Consider the following 21,453-nt stretch of genomic DNA (forward strand, 5'->3'; position numbering starts at 1 on the left):
CACATGGGCCAATAGGAAGCCGCACCGATGACGTCACGGCTTCCTATTGGCCCGCAGGGCGTGGGAGCTTTGAAAAGTGTGATCCCTGCTAGAAAAGAGAAAAAACCTTCCCCAAAAATTGCTGGCTTGGATTGCCACTCTAAGCTTCTTTGTGTGTACTGTATGTACTGTGTGTATTCTTCACCGAAAACCAGGTTCGATGAAGAATCAGCACTGCAATGGTAGTGATAAAAAAAGCTTTACACACACACACACACACACACACACACACACACACACACACATACAGTGTTCGACAAACCTATACATTTGCTCGCCCCGGGAGAGTGGATTTAACCCCCGGGCGAGTAAATATTGGCCCAAGCAGCACACGTTTGGTACTAGGTGGCGAGTAGATTTTTTTTGTGTGGCGAGTAGATTTTTTGGTGATTTGTCAACCACTGTGTGTGTGTATATATATATATATATATGTATATATATATATGTATATATGTATATATGTATATATATATATATATATATATATATATATATATATATATATATATATATATATATATATAGTTGTTCTACCTTCCTATTGCAGGCATTCTAGCAGCTAGATTACATAGCTGTTCTAGCAGTTAATGAAAGTATCAATTGCAAAAGTGTCTCACTTTTCTGTGCACTCTTGGAAATTTCAGAGGAACCTTTGTTGAATTCCGAAATGGGATGTTGAATGTTTCCCCAATTGGAAGAAACTGCACTCAAGAAGAGCGCATTGAATTCAATGAACTGGATAAAGTGAGTGAACATCAGGGAACGCTATTATTCCTGGCAAAGGCTTAAAACCGCAATCCCTACTATTCGTTTGTTTCTTATGTCCTTTGTTGTTTGTTTTTGCTTGTACACATATAAATTAAACCGGTGCTGAACCGCACTATTTGAAGCTCCGGAGACCACCCAGTTCTCAAGATATTCACAAGTGAAGTTACCGGTCTTTCTGCTCACTTGTGCTGTAACAATATGGCTACTTAAATCTTGCGGGGCCAATAGGAGGCCGTTAATGTTTGCTGCTTGCTATTGAATGGCCATTGAAATGCCCATCAAACACCCAGTAAAGTCACCAGTGAGGAGTTGTGGAACCTGGGTGTCCACGGAGCTAAAAAAAAAATAGCGTGGTTTAGATCCAGTGTGTGTGTGTGTGTGTGTGTGTGTGTGTGTGTGTGTGTGTGTGTGTGTGTGTGTGTGTGTGTGTGTGTGTGTGTGTGTGTGTGTGTGTGTGTGTGTGTGTGTGTGTGTGTGTGTGTGTAAAACATTAATGCTGCTTTTTAAGGCATAAGATACGGTGCATTTGAGGTACATTTTAGAAGTTTTGTAAATGCAAAATAGAATGCTGACTACCTGAAAAAGCGAGTGCCATGAACCCCACTCCCAGAACCCCAATATCTGCAGTTACAACATTGTATGAGGTTTCAGACACTGAAATGAATGTAAGAGGTGGGCTCTGTACACACACTGCCTACAAAATAAGGACTGCTTCATTATCATACTGCTGATCTAGAGCAGGGGTGGCCAACTCCAGTCCTCAACGGCCACTAACCAGTTTTAAGGATTTCCTTGCTTCAGCACAGGTGGCTCAGCCACAATGACTGCACCACCTGTGCTGAAGCAGGGATATTCCTAATACATGGCCTGTTGGTGGCCCTTGAGGACTGGAGCTGGCCACTCCTGCTCTAGAGTTACTATGCATCAATACACAATAGGATCAACAAGACGCATATTTATTTGTACTCATTCTGTGTTATAAGTCAAGACCGAGAGAGTATTATATGTCCTTCCATTCTGTGACAAGACCGAGAGAGTATTATACATCCTTCCATTCTGTGACATGTACCGAGAGAGTATTATACATCCTTCCATTTACCGAGAGAGTATTATACATCCTTCCATTTACCGAGAGAGTATTATACATCCTTCCATTCTGTGACAAGACCGAGAGAGTATTATACATCCTTCCATTCTGTGACAAGGCCGAGAGAGTATTATTCATCCTTCCATTCTGTGACATGTACCGAGAGAGTATTATACATCCTTCCATTCTGTGACATGTACCGAGAGAGTATTATACATCCTTCCATTCTGTGACAAGACTGAGAGAGTATTATACATCCTTCCATTCTGTGACATGTATCGAGAGAGTATTATTCATCCTTCCATTCTGTGACAAGACCGAGAGAGTATTATTGTCAGGGCGTGCTCACCACAAACGAGACGGGCCCAGTAGTCAGACTGCATTTGATTGCAGCAATGGTTTGAGGTGCTGTGCCTTTAAGGGGTTGGTACGGCTCCGTGTGGCCGCGCCTCTGTGTAGCTGTGCTTGCGGCCGCGTGACCAAGCGTAGCCGCCGGACCGAGAGTAGAAACGGAGTTTTGGCGTGCGTGCGCGCGCGCGCCCACGTGGAGTAGTGATCGGCGTTCCGGAGAGAGGCTGCCTGCGTGCCGCGGGAGGACCCGTCGGAGCTGCCGGTGAGTGAGGAGCACGCCGAGGGCGGCGTGACTCCCAGACCCTTACAGTACCTCCCCCCTTCAGGGGCGACCTCCGGGCGTCCATGAGATGGCTTGGAGGGATTCTTACTATGGAAAGCCTGGACGACTCGAGGTGCGTGGAGATCCCAGTGGGGAATCCAGGAACGTTCCTCTGGTCCAAACCCCCTCCAGTGGACCAGGTATTGTACTCCACCTCTGGAAATCCTAGAATCCAGGATAGCCTGAACCTCGTACTCCTGTTGACCTTGGATCAGAAGAGGAAGTGGGGAAGACGTGGTCTTAGAAAAGCGAGGACTCTGGAATGCTGGTTTAAGCAACGATATATGAAAGACTGACGGAATCTTCATCGAGGGTGGAAGGCGTAGGCGATAAGCCACAGGATTAATCCTCCTGACCACAGGAAAGGGACCAAGGAACTTAGGTGCTAGCTTCATGGTAGGAACCTTTAGTCGGATATTCCTGGAAGAAAGCCAAACCCTGTCTCCTGGGACGAATTCCGGAACCGGGCGTCGAAGGCGGTCTGCCTGGAGTTTGTCTCCCTGTAGCCACCTTTAAGTTCTCCTGAATCCTCTTCCATAAGTCTTTCAGCTGGGAGATGCGCTTGTCAACCGCTGGTACTCCTGAGGATATAGGGGAGAAGGGTAGGCGGGAAGGATGAAAACCACAATTTATGAAGAAGGGAGATTCTTGAGTGCAGTCATTGCGAAGGGAGTTAAGAGCAAACTCAGCCCAAGGAAGCAGATCCACCCAATCATCCTGTGTATCGGCTATGAAACACCGAAGGTACTGTTCCAGGTTTTGGTTGGCCCTCTCCGTTTGCCCATTGGTCTGTGGGTGGTATCCCGAGGAGAATTGAAGTGAAATACCCATTTTACGGGAAAAGGCTCGCCAAAATCTTGACACAAATTGGGACCCACGATCAGAGACGATGGTTGCAGGTACTCCGTGAAGACGAAAAATCTCCTGGATGAAAACATCCGCAAGCCTGGAGGAATTTGGAAGGCCCCTCAAAAGAACAAGGTGAGTCTGTTTGGAAAAACGATCAATGACCACAAGAATCATATTCTTTCCTTTGGAGTCTGGAAGCTCTACAATGAAGTCCATAGAAATATGGTTCCAGGGACGATCTGGAATGGGTAAGGGAAGAAGAAGGCCTGCTGGTTTGACCCGAGGTACTTTGTTGCGGGCGCACGTGCCACACGCTTTAACAAACTCCTCCACATCCTTAGCCCTCTCTGGCCACCAGAAGGTACGTTGAACAAGGTCGTTGGTTTTCCGTATCCCTGGATGTCCTGCTGATTTAGAGGAATGGCACCACTCGAGAACCCTTTTGCGGTGTTGGGGTGCCGTGTAGAGTATTCCCTCCGGAACCTTGAGCCCCCTCGGAACTTGTGATTGTTCGGATCGAATTTTGTCAAAAATATCAAAGGAGTTGGCGGACAGGATACATCTAGAGGGAATAATTGTCTCTAGCTGTTCTTCAGACTTGTCCTCTGCCAGGAACTGTCGAGATAGGGCGTCCGCCTTTAGATTTTTGGAGCCAGGAATAAAAGAGATAAGAAAATTGAATCGTGAAAGAAATAGTGCCCAGCGGGCTTGTTGAGAGCTCAAACGACGTGCCCCTTCTAAGTAGAGAAGGTTCTTATGGTCTGTGAGTATGGTTATAGGTGTCTCCGTACCCTCTAAGAAATGTCTCCACTCTTCTAATGCCAACTTGATCGCCAAAAGCTCCCGGTTCCCGACATCGTAATTCCGTTCTGCGGACGAAAATTTATTCGAGAAGGCACATGGGTGTTGTCTGGCTAAGGGAGAGGTCCTTTGGGATAATATAGCCCCAGCCCCGATGTCCGAGGCATCTACCTCCAAGGTAAATGGAAGTTTAGGATCTGGGTGGGTGAGGATAGGGGCAGACACAAAAGCCTTTTTTAGCAGATTAAATGCCCGTATGGCGGTCTCAGACCATGATGAAGGATCTGCACCCTTATTAGTGAGATCAGTTATGGGAGATACCGTAGAAGAAAAATTGCATATGAAGCGTCGATAATAATTTGCAAAACCTAGAAAGCGTTGCACGGCTTTGAGAGTGGTCGGATGGGGCCAGTCCAAGATAGCCTTAAGTTTCTCTGGATCCATATTGAATCCGGAGTCAGAGATAACGTATCCCAAAAAAGCCACCGACTTGAGATGGAACTGACATTTCTCCAATTTCGCAAAGAGATGGTTCCCCGGAGGCGTAACAGCACTTGTTGAACGTGTTTGATGTGTTCTTGAGGAGATTTAGAAAAGATTAGGATGTCATCCAGGTAGACGATAAGAAATGTATTAAGAATGTCCCGAAAAATCTCATTGACGAAATCCTGGAAAACTGCTGGTGCGTTGCACAGACCGAACGGCATGACCAGGTATTCGTAATGGCCGTCGTGGGTGTTAAAAGCAGTCTTCCACTCGTCCCCCTCACGTATCCTTACTAAATTGTAGGCACCTCTATCCAATTTAGAAAAGATAGTTGCTCCCTGAAGACGGTCGAAGAGTTCCAGTATCAAGGGCAGTGGGTAGCGGTTCTTGCGTGTGATGTTATTCAAACCCCGGTAGTCTATGCATGGACGAAGAGAACCGTCCTTCTTTTTGACAAAAAAGAAACCTGCTCCGACTGGAGAGGAAGACTTTCGGATGAAACCCCTCTCTAAATTATCTGCAATGTAAGTGTTCATGGCTTTAGTCTCTGGGAGAGAGAGAGGATAGGATCGTCCTCTGGGCAGAGGTGCCCCGGGTAGTAGGTCAATAGGACAGTCGAACGAACGGTGCGGAGGTAGAACCTCGGAACGTGCTTTGTCGAACACATCACGGAATTCCCAGTACACAGAAGGTAGGGAATCGACCTTCTCTGGCAGGGTAGTCAACCCACCAATCTTCTGGAAAATCCTGGTACATGTCTTGGCACAAGGAGCACTCCACTGGATAGGTTCCCGATCCGTCCAGTCGATGCGAGGCTTATGGAGTTGAAGCCAAGGAAGACCCAAAATCAGCTCAACAGAGGGAGTGTGGATAACATCGAGAGTAATGATCTCCGTATGGACGTCGACGAACTGCAGTAGGAGAGGCACCGTCTGTAGCGTGATGAATGCCGGCTGTAGAGGTCGACCGTCAATAGCCTCCAGACCTACTGGCGTCTTCTTACTGATAAATGGAATATTGTTCCGTCTAGCAAAAGTCTCATCGATGAAATTGCCTGCGGAACTGGAATCAATGAACGCCCGTGCTTGAGTGTGAAATCCCTCTCCAGTCAGTGTTATTGGCAACATTATCCTGGTGGGAAGTACGTCTTTGACGATGGGAGAAAGTGTCAGTATTCCCAATGAAACTCTCCGGGATTTCATTGGGAGTTGGCGTTTCCCGGCTTGTGGGGACACTGGGGTAATATGTGACCGGAATTGCCACAGTACATGCAGAGACCGGCATTGCCCCGACGTTGTTTCTCGGCAGCCGACAGCTTGTTACCTCCCAACTGCATAGGTTCCGGGACGTCCACGGAAGGGTGTGTAGGAGCCATGAACGATGGAGCAAGATACCTTGAAACCCGTTGACGGTAACGAGAACGTTAATTTCTCCGCTCCTGTAGACGCTGGTCCACTCGAACACACAGACTGATCAACTCCTCTAGGTCAGTAGGACGTTCCCGCGCTGCGAGCTCATCCTTTAGGGATTCAGACAGACCTTGCCAAAACGCTGAAGATAGTGCTTCGTTATTCCATCCCGTCTCAGCAGCAATTGTGTGGAACTCCACAGCATACCGGGCGACGGGTCGATCACCCTGGGTTATGTGATGAAGAGAAGATGCTGCCGTTAATTGCCGTGCAGGGGTATCGAAGACTCTTCGGAATTCCTCGACGAAGAGATCGATGTCCTGTGTGAGATGACCTTGTTGTTCCCAGATGGGAGAAGCCCATGCCAGCGCCTCGTCGATGAGAAGAGCCACGATATAGCCGACCCTGGAGACAGAAGTGACAAAACGAGAGGGCGAGAGCCGAAATTGGATGAGGCATTGGTTAAAGAAGCCCCTACATCCTTGGGGATCCCCGGCATAGTGTTTGGGAGCTGGAATACGAGGTTCCAAAGCAAACGGAGGTGCTGGAAAGGCGGTTGTGGAAGCCACGGGTGAAGGTTGCCGACTGAGAGCTCGGACTTGAACCGTAAGCGAATGAAGGCTTTGCTGTAACGTATCCATTCGCCTATCAGCTTGTTCCAAATAAGTCTCTAACCTGGTGAAGAGATTAGTATGGGCATTTATAGTGCGCTCCACCTCAGCGGGGTCCATGTTTGTAGGGCTGAGCATAATGTCAGGGCGTGCTCACCACAAATGAGACGGGACCGCGGTGCTGAGGTGGGAAAGGATATAACGCCACCCACAGCCACGAGGGCACGTCTTGAGAGTAGAGTAGTCGGGGAATCTGGATCGGGGCAGGAGAGGTACAGATGGTAGAGGGTGCTGTATGCAAAGTCCGGGGTAGAGATAAGGACGTAATCTTTTACCGTTTGCCAAGATCGGGATTCCAGAGGTGCGGGTAGACGTAGCGGAAGCCGGTTCGGTACACGAGGAGGACTGCAAAAACAAGACAGGACTAGGGAGGCAGAGAGTGATGAGAACAACTGGTTCCATGCTCAGCCAACGAGTCAGTGACACTGTTAGGTATATATAGGAGAGCGGGTCCAATGGCAGCGCAGCAAGGTGGGGGTGTGTGGAAGGGCCAGGCTACGGCAGGGATAGGTCCAGCATGAGTCCCAGGGGAGGAGCTATAAAGCCCAGTAGTCAGACTGCATTGGATTGCAGCAATGGTTTGAGGTGCTGTGCCTTTAAGGGGTTGGTACGGCTCCGTGTGGCCGCGCCTCTGTGTAGCTGTGCTTGCGGCCGCGTGACTGAGCGTAGCCGCCGGACCGAGAGTAGAAGGGGAGTTTTGGTGTGCGCGCGCGCGTGCTCCCACGTGGAGTAGTGATCGGCGTTCCAGAGAGAGGCTGCCTGCGTGCCGCGGGAGGACCCGTCAGAGCTGCCCGTGAGTGAGGAGCACGCCGAGGGCGGCGTGACTCCCAGACCCTTACAATTATACATCCTTCCATTCTGTGACAAGACCGAGAGAGTATTATACATCCTTCCATTCTGTGACATGTACCGAGAGAGTATTATACATCCTTCCATTCTGTGACATGTACCAAGAGAGTATTATACATCCTTCCATTCTGTGACATGTACCAAGAGAGTATTATACATCCTTCCATTCTGTGACATGTACCAAGAGAGTATTATACATCCTTCCATTCTGTGACATGTACCGAGAGAGTATTATACATCCTTCCATTCTGTGACAAGACCGAGAGAGTATTATACGTCCTTCCATTCTGTGACAAGACCGAGAGAGTATTATACATCCTTCCATTCTGTGACATGTACCGAGAGAGTATTATACATCCTTCCATTCTGTGACATGTACCGAGAGAGTATTATACATCCTTCCATTCTGTGACAAGACTGAGAGAGTATTATACATCCTTCCATTCTGTGACAAGACCGAGAGAGTATTATACATCCTTCCATTCTGTGACAAGGCCGAGAGAGTATTATACATCCTTCCATTCTGTGACAAGACTGAGAGAGTATTATACATCCTTCCATTCTGTGACAAGACCGAGAGAGTATTATACGTCCTTCCATTCTGTGACAAGACCGAGAGAGTATTATACATCCTTCCATTCTGTGACAAGACCGAGAGAGTATTATACGTCCTTCCATTCTGTGACAAGACCGAGAGAGTATTATACATCCTTCCATTCTGTGACATGTATCGAGAGAGTATTATACATCCTTCCATTCTGTGACATGTACCGAGAGAGTATTATACATCCTTCCATTTACCGAGAGAGTATTATACATCCTTCCATTCTGTGACATGTACCGAGAGAGTATTATACATCCTTCCATTCTGTGACAAAGTAAACCTTTTGGTTTGGAAACAGCAGCACTAATTTGCACACGTTTATGCACCTTGGGTACCAAAATCCCCAGAATGACTTGATCCAGGCTTATTGTGACTTGGGGCAGTCTCCATCTTGCCGTGTGACGTTGGACATTACATCCGTTTTGGAAAAGCAGCTTTGAAATCACAGAACGCGTTGGGACTGGAAGCTGCCCCCAGCCACTGTTAGCTATGTCCTTTATTTTTTTTTTACATTTCTTACTAAAATGTATTTTGTACATTTATTGCTATTTTCATTTTATAGACGGAAAAGATTAGAGACCGATTTGTGGCAGATTTACGTAAGGAATTTGCAGGAAAGGGACTCACCTTTTCGATAGGTAAAGTATATCCCTTTTTTAAACAAACTTTCACAAAAGGACATTTGTCACTTGTTACAGAATCAGTACTTCTGTGGGAGGAAAGTTCATTTTAGTCAAATGCAGATTAATTTTTGCCAAAATTTCACAGTAACAGAAACTGCCAAAATAAATGATAAAGGCTCATTTAAAACAGAAGTACAAGCTGCTGATTTTTAAAACATATATATATATATTTTTCCCCTTTTAATATGTGAATCAATAAATCCACATAATAATAAGTAATTAGCCAATCGATTTGTTCTCCTGTGATCGATCAGAGAAGATTCGGCTCGGGGGTTCACAAATCTGTCAGTGCAGCAAAAGAGGACCAAAGATGCAAAGTTCTGTGGGGAAGATCATGTGACCAGGCAGTCACAAGATACAATATGTGCACTGCTAGAGAGAGGGCAGGGCTCAAAAAGGGGTGTGCCAGGCCTGTTTCAGAAGAGGAAGGGGATGTGACTTTGTAAATGGTTGCTATAGAAAAAAAATGCTTGTTACATTATAATACATAAAAAATGTAATTCAGATGGCAGCTGCCATGAGCTCCATCTGTATAACGTTAAAGGAGAACGCATATAAAGTCCTAATGAAATGGTATCTTACCCCATTAACTCTCCAGATTCATCCCAGGGTAATCCCCATTGTGTCCCAAACAGTGTGGAGAACCTGCAGACTTGCTTCATATGCTGTGGTCCTGCCCTCGGGTAACCCCATTGTGGGATCAAATTAGAAATTGGCTGCAGAGGATTTTTGACCTCACTATTCCCCTAGATCCCTGGCTATTCCTTCTGAATAGACACACACCGGCACTGGCTAAAGTTGAACACAAACTAGTTGCTCATTTTGCAACAGCGACGAGGTGTGAGCTCGCAGCATTATGGAAGCAGACAGAGATTCCATCGATCCCCAAGATTAGAAACAGAGTTCGGGTTGTCTGCCAGATGGAAAAGTTAACAAGTTTAGTTAACGATACTGGCGCTAAATATCTAAAAGTCTGGTCACCATGGTTGGCACAAACGGACATCCCTGGGGTGAACGATGCCACCGCCTTGCTTTGATAAACACAAGTGCGTTCTCCTATGACAACGGACTGGATGAATAGGGAGCAGGACATTACCGGTCAGTAACCAATCTGGATAAAAGGGAGGCCACCCAAGAGGCAAAGATAAGACCCAGCTATAGAGGCAAGCGATGACCTCAGCCACTGGAAGGCCATGAAGCAACCCGCATGCATCCGGCCCCCCCCCCCCTCCCCTTTACATTTGTGTAGTTCGTCAACATGTTCATCAGTTTGTCTATCGGTTGCCTTTGTTCTTTTTTCTGTACCCCGTCTACGAAATTGATTGGACTACTTTGAAAATACCAGAAATGTGTTGTTTGCATACAGGTGCGCCGACGAGCTTTCTCAAACTTGCCTTGGAAAATCTGGGGCAATCACCAGCAAGACCCAGGTACATGCTGGGTACATGCTGGGTACATGCTGCAACATTTCAGTGACATTTCTGCAGAGACTAATGTCCCATCGGATTAACACAGCAGGGGTCCCTGGCAGTCCCATTCGGTTGTGACTGCCAGGGACCCCCGCTGTTAATCCGATGGGCCATTAGTCTGTCTGCAGAAATGTCACAAAAATGTTGCAGCATGTACTCAGCATGTACTCAGCATGTACTCAGCATGTACTCAGCATGTACTCAGCATGTACTCAGCATGTACCCAGCATGTACCCAGCATGTACCCAGCATGTACCCAGCATGTACCCAGCATGTACTCAGCATGTACCCAGCATGTACCCAGCATGTACCCAGCATGTACCTGGGTCTTGTTGGTGATAGCCCCAGATTTGTTTTAGGCTACGGCCCCGCTCCCAGAGTCAGCGCACCTGCGCTGCTGACAGGCGGTGCGCTGAGATACACAGACCGCGATCTGCGGTCTGTAGGGAGCCGGAGCGGGAGGTGGGCGGGAGGTGGGAGGTTTGATCGGGAGGTGGGCGGGAGGTGGGAGGTTTGATCGGGAGGTGGGCGGTTTGACAGGGAGGGGGGGCGTGGCTTGAGCGGAGGGACCCGCTACTCTCCCCCCCCCCTCCCTCCACGGACTCGGGCTGGAGCTGGAAAGTAAGTTTAAACACACACACGCAGGCACTCATTCATACACACACACGCGCACACACACAGGCAGGCACTCACGCACTCATACACACACGCGCGCACACACAGGCAGGCACTCATACACACACACACACACAGACAGAGGCAGGCACTCACGCACTCGGGCACACACATACACACACAGATAGGCATGCACGCACTCAGACACACACACAGAGAAAGGCACTCACCTGCTGTCCCTCCACACTCCTCCCCGCTCCCCAAAGCCTCTCCTCCTCCCGAAGCCTCCCCTCCCCATTGGCTCACAGCCACACACGTCACGCGTCAAAGCTAGAAAACACCATTCTCTGGTGTCTCCAGCGGCTGACGCGCTACAGCGTGTAATCAGCTGTGCAGCCAGTGGGGACCGGGACCGGCTCGCGAGGATTCCCCTGCTGGTGGGGAACTCGCGACCCGCCGCCCGCACCAACGAGCGCAGCGGGACCGAGGCCTTAGAATACTCGTCGGCACTACAGTATGTTATGATATCAAAGAAACCCAATTAAATCAGAGTTACAAAAAACAAAACAAATGCAATTCAGAGTTTAAAAAATAAATTGCTACAAGTATTTTCTCACAGTACAGAACTGATTTATTTAAAAAAAAAAAACACGTAGGATATTTCTTGGTCTGCAGCTTTAAGTGCGTTGGCCATTTTTTACTAAGCTTGGCTAACTCATACATCATCATACAGCCCGTTCACTTAAAGAAACACACCGCCCATTTTGACTGAACACTGCATATTAAATCTGTGTCTGTAACTACAAAACAATCCATGTGGGAAAACCACTCTAATGTATATTAACCATTCCTATTAGCATTAGTACTGTAGCTGAAGGGCCACTACATCCAGGGTTGAGCTGTAGTTCTGGATATACTCAGTCTTACAATTATGAATGTATTTATCCTAGTAAAATATCTTAAGATTGTTTTCAAATCATGGGAAATAAAAAAAAGATTACGGGGTTAATTCAATATAGTCCATAAGCCGAAAAATCTTCCATTGATGTCGCTAGGAGTGTTCAGCCAATATCAGGGCGATCGTCCGTTGTGGAGCATACTTCATACGTCTGTAAGGCCCAGATCCACCAAATGGTGCTAAGCTTTCCAAAGCCTTTAGTCCTATTCATAAGCTTAACACCATTATGTGGATCTGGGCCTAAGTGGTTTACCCATGTTTGAATAGTATCTAAGTGGCTGTAGAAAAGCTTGTCTTCAAGATACCTTATCCACTCCACTACCCCAGTCCTCCTCTCCCACGTTCGTCAGATCTGGGCTCCCGGGATGTCACAGGAGGGCAGAGCCGCCTCATGCCTTCAGGCTTCACTCCGTGATACTCCATGAATGGCTGAATATAAAAAGATGCTTATTATTGATCTCTTTAGTTTACTGAGATCCAAAGATGTCCACTCGCAGGTTTTTTTCTGGGAGTGTATGAAACAGCCTTGTTTTCCCTCATAGGAATGAAGGGTTTTGCTTTCTGTTGATTTAATGTATATTTATGCCAATGCGCAGTTAATAAAAACATGCTAAATATTTTAAAATGTCCTGTTTGCTTCAGCAAAAAGCATTACACCTTTATAGACATGTTTTTGTAGCATGTGATACTCATGTTGTGGTAACACTGGAACACGTGTGTCCTAGCACACGTTAAAAGACGGGAGAAGACTGCGGGCGGACGGGAGAAGACTGCCCCCTTTCCACGCAGCAAAACGGATAACGCACCCTTAATTATTACAAAATATTCTATATGCATTTAAAATGGCTGCCGGTCCCTCTCTGTGAAGCTGTGGAAATAAAGCCTGTATCTTCTAATTTTCAATGAGCCTTTGAATGGGGGGAAAAAAATAGAATGATGTAGCTTTTATAGTATAAAAATGTAAGTCTTGTATCAAAGTCCTTAATGGTGGATACTGATGCACAGCAAAAAAAATAAATGAATATATATTTTTTTTCCTTTACAATATCTGTGAAACGTACAAAATCTTGTTAAATCTCTTATATTTGATAACGATTGTAAATAATAGATTAGTGGGAATAAGGACTTCTGAATATGTGATGCTCTTGTATTTTCTTGGATAAAATGAGTGGAAAATAAAATACATTGACTTTACCCACCTCATTCAGTATGCTGGAGACATGTTTGCCTTGTGTGTGATTCAGATGAGATGGGGCAAAGTTCTCACGAGCAGGGTGACTGCTCCGTCACCGCATGCTCAGGAGTACCCTATGAAAGGCACGTTTATAATGCCCCTCAGAGGCCATTTTATGGGGAAAAGCAATGTGTTTCTTGACTCAAATACGTTGATTAAATGCAAAATGGGCCGACTGCAGCATGCAGCATGCAGCTTGATGTCGTAAAACTGTGGCATTTAGTTGTATTGGTGGAGATTGATCTATGCATAGAAGCTGCACTGTTTGACATCTCATGTGAATGTGCATGTTGCCGGTTTTGATGCGATACCTCCTGGAAAGTGACCAATAGAAGTCTCGCCCCGCTCAGGCGGTCCAATTTGGGGGAAAGGCCAACTTTGCCTTCCTGAGGGCGGCCAGATTTCTGCCCACGACTTCCCGAGCGATTTGCAAACTTGCGGCCCGTAGTTGTCATTTTGCGAGTTTCCCACATTGCGCAGACTTGTTCGGTCAGAAACAAATCATATAAAAACACTTTTTAAAACTCTGTTTCTGCGCGGTTTGGAAACCATGGGTGGGAGTCATGAAGCCGCAATACGAGACATCGCGATCGATTTTTGCGGGTCTGGCATTGCGTCTTCGTGACTCCCAGTCAATGCGTTTAAAGCCGCACTCTAAGCTGCGTTTTTTTTCCCCCTTTTTTTTATTTTTATTAATACAATCCATACAATGATCAGTAATTAGCTAAGTTGCTGATCGATCGTTCTCCTGTGATAATACATTAAAAATTTAATTGAGAAAAAACTTGTTCCATTTTTTTTTTATAGTACAGATCTGATTTATTAAAAAAAACACACACGTACAGTAGGATATTGCTTGTCTGCAGCTTTCATGCACTCGACAAAGGTGTAATTCTGCGCAAAAACAGACGTTATTGCCATTTCATGAACATGCCCCATTATCTCCCATATTCACTCTTTCTGAGGATAACCACTGATTTTGCATCAACAGGAGGTCAGATCAGTTTTGACGTGTTTCCGAACGGCTGGGATAAAACGTACTGCTTGGGAATCCTGGAGAAGGAGGGATTCTCCAAAACCTACTTCTTTGGTGACAAAACGATGCCAGTGAGTAATGTTTAGGTGTATTTTTCTATGCAGGTTAGAGACAGTATCCCAGTATAGATTTCAAGCCATTGTTCAAAAATGTTTGAAATATTTGATATTGGTCCTCTGTCAAAATGGCTTGTAACAAAGCATTTTCAGTTCCGGAATATAGATATACAGGCATAACCCGGTTTAAGGACACTCACTTTAAGTACACTCGCGAGTAAGGACATATCACCCAATAGGCAAACGGCCGCTCACGCATGCGCCTGTCAGCACGTCATGAACAGCAATACCGGCTCCCTACCTGTACCGAAGCTGTGCACAAGCGGGGAGACTATAGAGACTGTTACACATGCCTTATTTACATCAGTTATGCGCGTATATGAGGATTGCAGAACAGTACATGCATCAATAAGTGGGAAAAGGTAGTGCTTCACTTTAAGTACATTTTCACTTTACATACATGCTCTGGTCCCATTACGTACGTTAATGCGGGGTATGCCTGTAGATAACACTGAACTGAGACTATGACCACTTGTCACAATTCCCAATGACCTTTTGAGGTAAGAAAAAGGCCTTGGCATTCACTAAATATCATATCATATGAATCACTAGCGGGCTAGCTCTAGCAAATGCCAGTGACAACACACTACAATACCTACTGCAGAACCATAGTGTGTGTGTGTGTGTGTGTGTGTGTGTGTGTGTGTGTGTGTGTGTGTGTGTGTGTGTGTGTGTGTGTGTGTGTGTGTGTGTGTGTGTGTGTGTGTTTTTTCTTCTTTACAAACTACTTTTCCTTTGAAAACTCCTGATGCCTCTTACGCATGGCACTAGCGGCCTGCAGGCTACTGCGCATGCGCTCCGCGGGCCTCTGCGCATGACCGTAGGCCTCTGCGCTTGACCGTAGGCCTCTGCGCTTGACCGCAGGCCTCTGCACATGCGCGTCACTAACCGAGGAGGAGAGGAGTTAGGAACAACGGGCAGGGAGAGGGTGAGCGAGCTGCGTCCCCTTAGATCCCGGTGCTGACAGTCTCACACACGCAGAGTCGCGCGCTTAGTATAAATATATTAGCGTGCACGTGCACGGCACGAAGTCACACTGTGGTTTGTCACTGAAATTGTGTTTTTGATTTTTAATTAAAAACATCATCATCACAAATACAATTTGTGGGACAAAAGACAAAGAAGATTCGCTTAAAATGCGCGTTTTCGGCGCACACCCTTTTTTCCGTGACTTAAAGAGGGCAAGTTTTGCATGGTGTGTGACCTCTTGCGAAGGTTTTACACATCTCTACTGGGTGTAACTACAGTATTTTAAAATGTCCAATAGGTGGCATTGCTGTTTTAAACAGTACACTACTGTACTTCATGGCAGGGGGGCGCAAACTTTTTTTTTTTTTCCCTGCGCCCCCTTGCCGGCGGTCACCTGAACCCCCGCGCCTGCCCTCGCCCTCACTTACCTCGGCGTCATGACATCCCGTTGCCATAGCGACGCGTGTGGAACCAAGGTAAGTAAAGGTTTACAGAGGCCCTGCAGCTCCCCCGGCACTTAATTTAAGTTAGAAAAAACAAAAGAACAGCGCAAAACGCACATGGTGAAGTATATAAAAGTATATACAGTAAAAAAGTGTTTTTTTTATCATTACTTACTTTTTCATCAGATTACTTACTTTTTAATGATAAAAACCACTTTTATGTACTTCACCATGTGCGTTTTGCGCTGTTCTTTAGTTTTTTCTATCTCTAGTGTTCAGAGTGTGAGCCACTCTGTGTCTCAGCTGCAGACGCCAATCCAATCATTTGATACGGTTTTGTATTCAATGTTTAAACTCGCTGTTTAATATTTGGTATTTGGGTATACACCCTTGGTTGATTTTTAGTCACCTATGTGTTTTATCACTGTTAATCTTTATTAGCTGCGCACTCACAATCACTCACTTAATTTAAGTGCCTTCGGGAAGCGCGCTGGGCCTCTCTAAACCGCGCGCCCCCCTGCAGGCAGTCTCGCGCTCCCCAGTTTTCGCACCGCTGTTTTATGGAACTCTTTATCAACGGTTTTCCTTATGTCACAGTGTGTGTTACTATAAATAATTCATTACTAGCATTCAAAGTAATACATTACTGTGAAAATAATAGAACAATGTTCTGGTGAATAGTGCTCTAATGACTATGGTAACTAGTCTGTTGAAGACTTGGAATAATGTGCATAGTCTTGATTGAAGATCTTTAGACAGGAAATTGCAAAGAAAGTGAGTGCTGGGGTACACAGGTGAGCGCTAAATGGTGAGACAAATATATATCAAGTCCTAGGAGGTGCTACAGATGAAGATTTACTGGCTCCACTGAATCACTTCCAAATGGGACTGTGTCTCAAGCGCTAAGATCCACTATGTGTAATCATCCCCATAGCCAATGTAGGGTCACTCACATGCATAGTCCTGATGTACTTCTGTAGGCGTGCATCCCCTGGAATCAATAGAGAATGGTCCTCCGAAAAGGTAGGTAAAGCAGAGCACAGCCGTGCTAATAAGGGATATCACAGGATAACAGCCAGTAGAATAAAAAGCTTCTTTATTGGGACGACATGGTGCAGAGGACAAAACTCTGTTTTGAAGCAGCATCCGTTTGTACACAATTATCCAGCAGTTGCTGACTCTAACTTTCTGTCTATGGGACCATGGCCCTTGTTCTATAAAGTGTGAGCGTCAATCCGGGACTATCGCACGAGGAAGTCTGTGGTGATTTCCATGCGATAGCGCTGGATCGGGCCTGTAGGTGCAAATATAAGAGATCTGCTCTGCAAGATGTCTTTGTAGTGAGAAAATATTTTTCTTTTACTTAGAGCAGAGGTGCGCAAACAGGGGGGGCGTGAGATTTTGGTGGGGGGTGGGGGCGCGGGCGGTTACAGGGGCCCTGCGCTCTTCCTCACGGCATTTAAATTAAATGTCGGGGCAGGTGTGAGGCCTCTGTTACTGACCTGCTGTCAGCCGGGTCTTCAGCGACACGTCGCCATGGCAACAGCGTCAAAGGATGCCGCGGGGTCATGGCATGAAGTCACATGACCCCCGCACGCCAGAAAGGAAGGTAGGGGGCGCTAGCACTGGGGGGGGAGTAGGCTGGGGGGGGGGCGCAGCGTGAATAGTTTGCGCACCCTTGCCTTAGAGAGGCCCCGGATAGAGACGGACGAATCAGTTTCCCCACTTTTTTCACATTTCCGTCCCCCCCCCCCCCCCGCCCCAAATCCATTTTGTGGATTAAAATCCGCAAACGGATTTGGTCAGTTTTTTGAATCCGCGCAGATTAATAAAAAAACGCCATTGGATCCAACCTGCGGATTCAGCGATCAGTGGCGGATTCTTGAGAACGGGTTGCAGAATCCGCGGAGTGTGTTGGTAATAATATTTTTTTTTTTCAAAATCCAGAAACCGCAAATCGTTCTTTTTGAGATTGACCCGCTGAAATCCGCAGACCAAAGGAACCGGCGGATCCGCGGCGGATCCGAATTTACAAAAACAATTCGCCAGTCTGTATACTCGAGACTCCGTGATAATAAACGGTCTGTAGTATATGATGCTGGAGGATGTGTCATTTTCTTGCGTGACCTCAGAACGATACGAAACAGCCGCTCACTCTTTTTGCATCAGAACTAAATGTTGCGTTTTTGCAGAGTAACTTGGCCTGTAATGTGGCGCTGACAATGACTGTTCTCATGCAGATGTGGTTTTATTACCTGAATGTACCACTCACTGCATCACTATCCTATATTTACAGGCAGTCAGACTTGGGTGGGCAAAGTGGTTCTTAAATGCTGTCACTTTCTATGTATTGTCTACAAAAAGCTGAATACGGTGCTGGGAAATATTTCTGTCACAGGCTATTTTTGCGGCGGTCACTCTGGGCCACAATTGAGCGTATGCACTTTTTGTTTGTTTGTTTTTCTCAATAGGAATGGGGTTCAAATACTAACTGGCAGAAGGAGAATTCTCTTTCTACCACATTGCTTTGTTCTTTTTTGCGGAGTTGTTTATATTGGTGTTTTGGATATAAAGACATTTTATAGCTTGGGGTTCCAGCACTCTTTCCCCTCCAAAAGCACCACTGCATATTTCATTTCCAAAGCACAGCTTGGGAAGGTACCGAAAGATGTCGCATTTTGTAACAGATATAAGGACTATTTTTGAACGTCTTCTGACTGCAAATGTGACTCTGAAAATTGCTTCACATTTAACAGGCAAAGTTCTATGGGAAACAACGATCTGTATTAGTTTGGTACCTTGCGGACTTTTCATAAATAACCCCTAAATGGGGCCAAGTTGATCTATGGCTGTTTTTTGTTTTGTTTGCAGGGTGGAAATGACTATGAAATCTACACCGACTCCAGAACAATCGGCCACTCGGTGACATCGCCAGCAGACACACAGCGGATCTGTGCCGAGCTATTTTTACAGTAAACACTTTGGCTTCTGCAGATGGAACGATAAGAAGTTGGAGTGAAACTTAAAGTGCATAGAAAAAAGATGCGCTGTGACTCTGAAATGACATCCTTTTTAAGACTTCTTCATTGGTATTTCCTTTAAACAGAAATGGTTTCCTTAACATTCGTAGCATTTACTTTCCCTCCTGCTTAATGATACTGAGCATTTTAATACCACAGTAGAGTAGCCTAATAAAGAGCATTTTCTTTATGAAACAAGATCAATGAAAGCAACCGCCCACCCACAGACCTGTCCACGTCTGCTGCTCCTCACGTGGGTGGTAGCTGACACTACTGTCCTCCATAAGTCCCTGCAGAATCTTGGGTCCTCCTGGCAGTGAAGGGGTTACAATGAGTCCTGTTTCTTAGCTGGTGCCAGTTTGTTGGTGTTTAGAGAAGGTTGTTGGGCATTGGTGGCGGTGCACAGGTTGCTGTAATTACTGCCCTCTTGTGCACCTCTTCTCTGAGGAGCAGCCTGGGTGGTTAGAACAGCACCTAATCCTTGTCCGTACTGTTCTTATTTATTGCTGCATATGTATTCTGGGGAACTTGGTAGCTGAAACATTAAGACCCATGTTTCCGAAGTCGTGCTATTCCATAAGGCAAAACCTGACGCCCCCAGACACCTTGCAGCTGGTAGAAAGATATATCGGAAGTATGTGTGTTTTAGGCTTAATTAGGCATGTTCTGAAAAATGCACTTGATTCAGGATTTTGTAGGCTGGATCTTAACTGGAACAGTGTTGTATTGATTCTAAAAATGACATTTGTATTGTAACGCTAAGGAAATGACGACTGAATGTGCCCCAGAGAGGATACACCCTAGAGACGCTTTTAGCTATTTATGTTTGAAAAGGAATTCGTAAAAGGTGCTCGTCATTGCTGCCACTTTATTCGTTACGATTTTTAATGGTGCAGCTATTTTTCAAGAGAGGTCAAAATTTTACATCTTAAAATGAACTTTTCTCATTTAATTTAATCTCCCTTTTGATTCGTCTTGTAATTTTCCAAGGACAGATTTGTGTTTTTAAGACTGGAAATGATCCGGTAAAAATATTGAATGTGAATCTGAGAGGAGAGACAAGGATTTCTTTACAATTCCTCAGTGTAATTTAAATAGCTCATGGTCTATTTCTATTATGTTAAATAGTTCTGTAACCATTTTAAATACAACAATGATCTGTCATGATGTTGGCCTAATACACCCTTAAAGGTAATCTATGGCCATGTTTTACATATAGCTTGTCTTTAGGCAATTGCATTTTCTGGAGGCAGCAATTTCTCCTGTGCGGTCACTGACTATCTCTTATCGCAGTAGTGGCCAACTCCAGTCCTCAAGGGCCACCAGCAGGTCCGGTCTCTAGAATCAGTTTGTCATTTTGGGAAGAGGGGAAATAACAAAGATCTGAGTGAGATACTCACTACAAAGTCACTGTAGTGACCGGGCATCCATAGGAAAAATAATGTGTTATTAACATAAATACATAAATAACAAACACTGTGAATTTAATATATACAAGTGAATGATAGAATCCTCAGAGGTGGGTATGAGACCGACATAGGATAGAGACTCAGATGAGGGTGTGGATAAACCCTTTTTGTAGGTGACGTATATGTAAGTCTATATAGAGAGTACAGTATATGGATATACCGACAGGATTAGGAGATCCTGATAGTGGTTTGTCCTATATCTCAGGTGTGACCCGTGTGCCTCTATGATACAGAGAATGTCGGCACTTTTATCTCGCTCCCCCTTCTGAGGAAAGAGAGAGGAGAGGATATGCACATAGCAATGGGGCACTGGTCATACCATATGCAAACTCAATCTAGATACTGCTGGGAAGTAGCACGATTCAAACAGCATCTACACTATATATGGCTGTTAAATACAGGCGATAGCTGTAGACTAATGTATACTTTTCCCTTTTAAGAAACACAGCCCAGAGAGTGGGGTGTACAATATCCACCCACGCTGACTGATAGTGTGTGCGTTCTCTATATACAATAGTTTTAAGCCGGGAAACTTCTAGCCGTCAGAGCAGCAAAAGGGTGCAGAGTTACAGCCAGTATGTTCCGCACAGATAAAACACCCGCTATGTATAAGCAGCGATGTAGCTATCCAAATATATAATGGTCTGGGTAGAAAGAAGGCTATAAGGAAGCCTAATGTGGAAGAGAGTAATCGCCATACAACCAGTCTCAGTCGATCTGCGCCGCACCTCGTGACATCACTGCACCGTAACGCACACACTATCAGTCTGCGTGGGTGGATATTGAACACCCCACTCTGGACTGTTTCTTAAAAGGGAAATTAGTCTACAGCTATCGCCTGTATTTAACAGCCATATATAGTGTAGATGCTAACAAATCTACGTAAGTACCAGCACTCACTGTCTAATAGCTAAATGATGAAAACAGTTGTAATGCAGAATAAACATTTAATAATAAAATGAACCAGAAATAAATCAAATGTGTTTGCAGAAACCTGTATCACAAATGGGCATGTCACAAAGTGAGGGGTGGGCGGGGGGGGGAAAGAAGGAAAGGGGGAAAAAACATGAAACATAAGGAATATACACAAAGACACCCCTGAAAATAGCTAGTAAACATATAGTGTAAGCTAAATACAGCTAAACAGCTAATAGCAGGGCAGCAAGAATCCACTAATGGTACAGTTAAAGCTGAACACAGCACTC

At 45.6% G+C, this 21,453-nt stretch overlaps 1 protein-coding gene across 1 annotated transcript in view; it reads left to right on the plus strand.

The window, feature by feature from the left end:
• The window catches only part of PMM2 (phosphomannomutase 2), a 35,263-nt gene extending 14,786 nt beyond the window's left edge, over positions 1 to 20,477 (plus strand). Inside the window, exons 5-8 of the mRNA XM_075565311.1 lie at positions 684 to 783; positions 8,799 to 8,874; positions 14,187 to 14,302; positions 18,631 to 20,477. Of these exons, the coding sequence (XP_075421426.1) occupies positions 684 to 783; positions 8,799 to 8,874; positions 14,187 to 14,302; positions 18,631 to 18,735 (397 nt within the window). The 3' untranslated portion in view covers positions 18,736 to 20,477. The remainder of the gene's footprint in view (positions 1 to 683; positions 784 to 8,798; positions 8,875 to 14,186; positions 14,303 to 18,630) is intronic.
• The last annotated feature ends 976 nt before the right edge of the window (positions 20,478 to 21,453 follow it).

Source organism: Ascaphus truei, chromosome 11 (assembly GCF_040206685.1).
Source record: "Ascaphus truei isolate aAscTru1 chromosome 11, aAscTru1.hap1, whole genome shotgun sequence".
Lineage (NCBI taxonomy): Eukaryota > Metazoa > Chordata > Amphibia > Anura > Ascaphidae > Ascaphus > Ascaphus truei.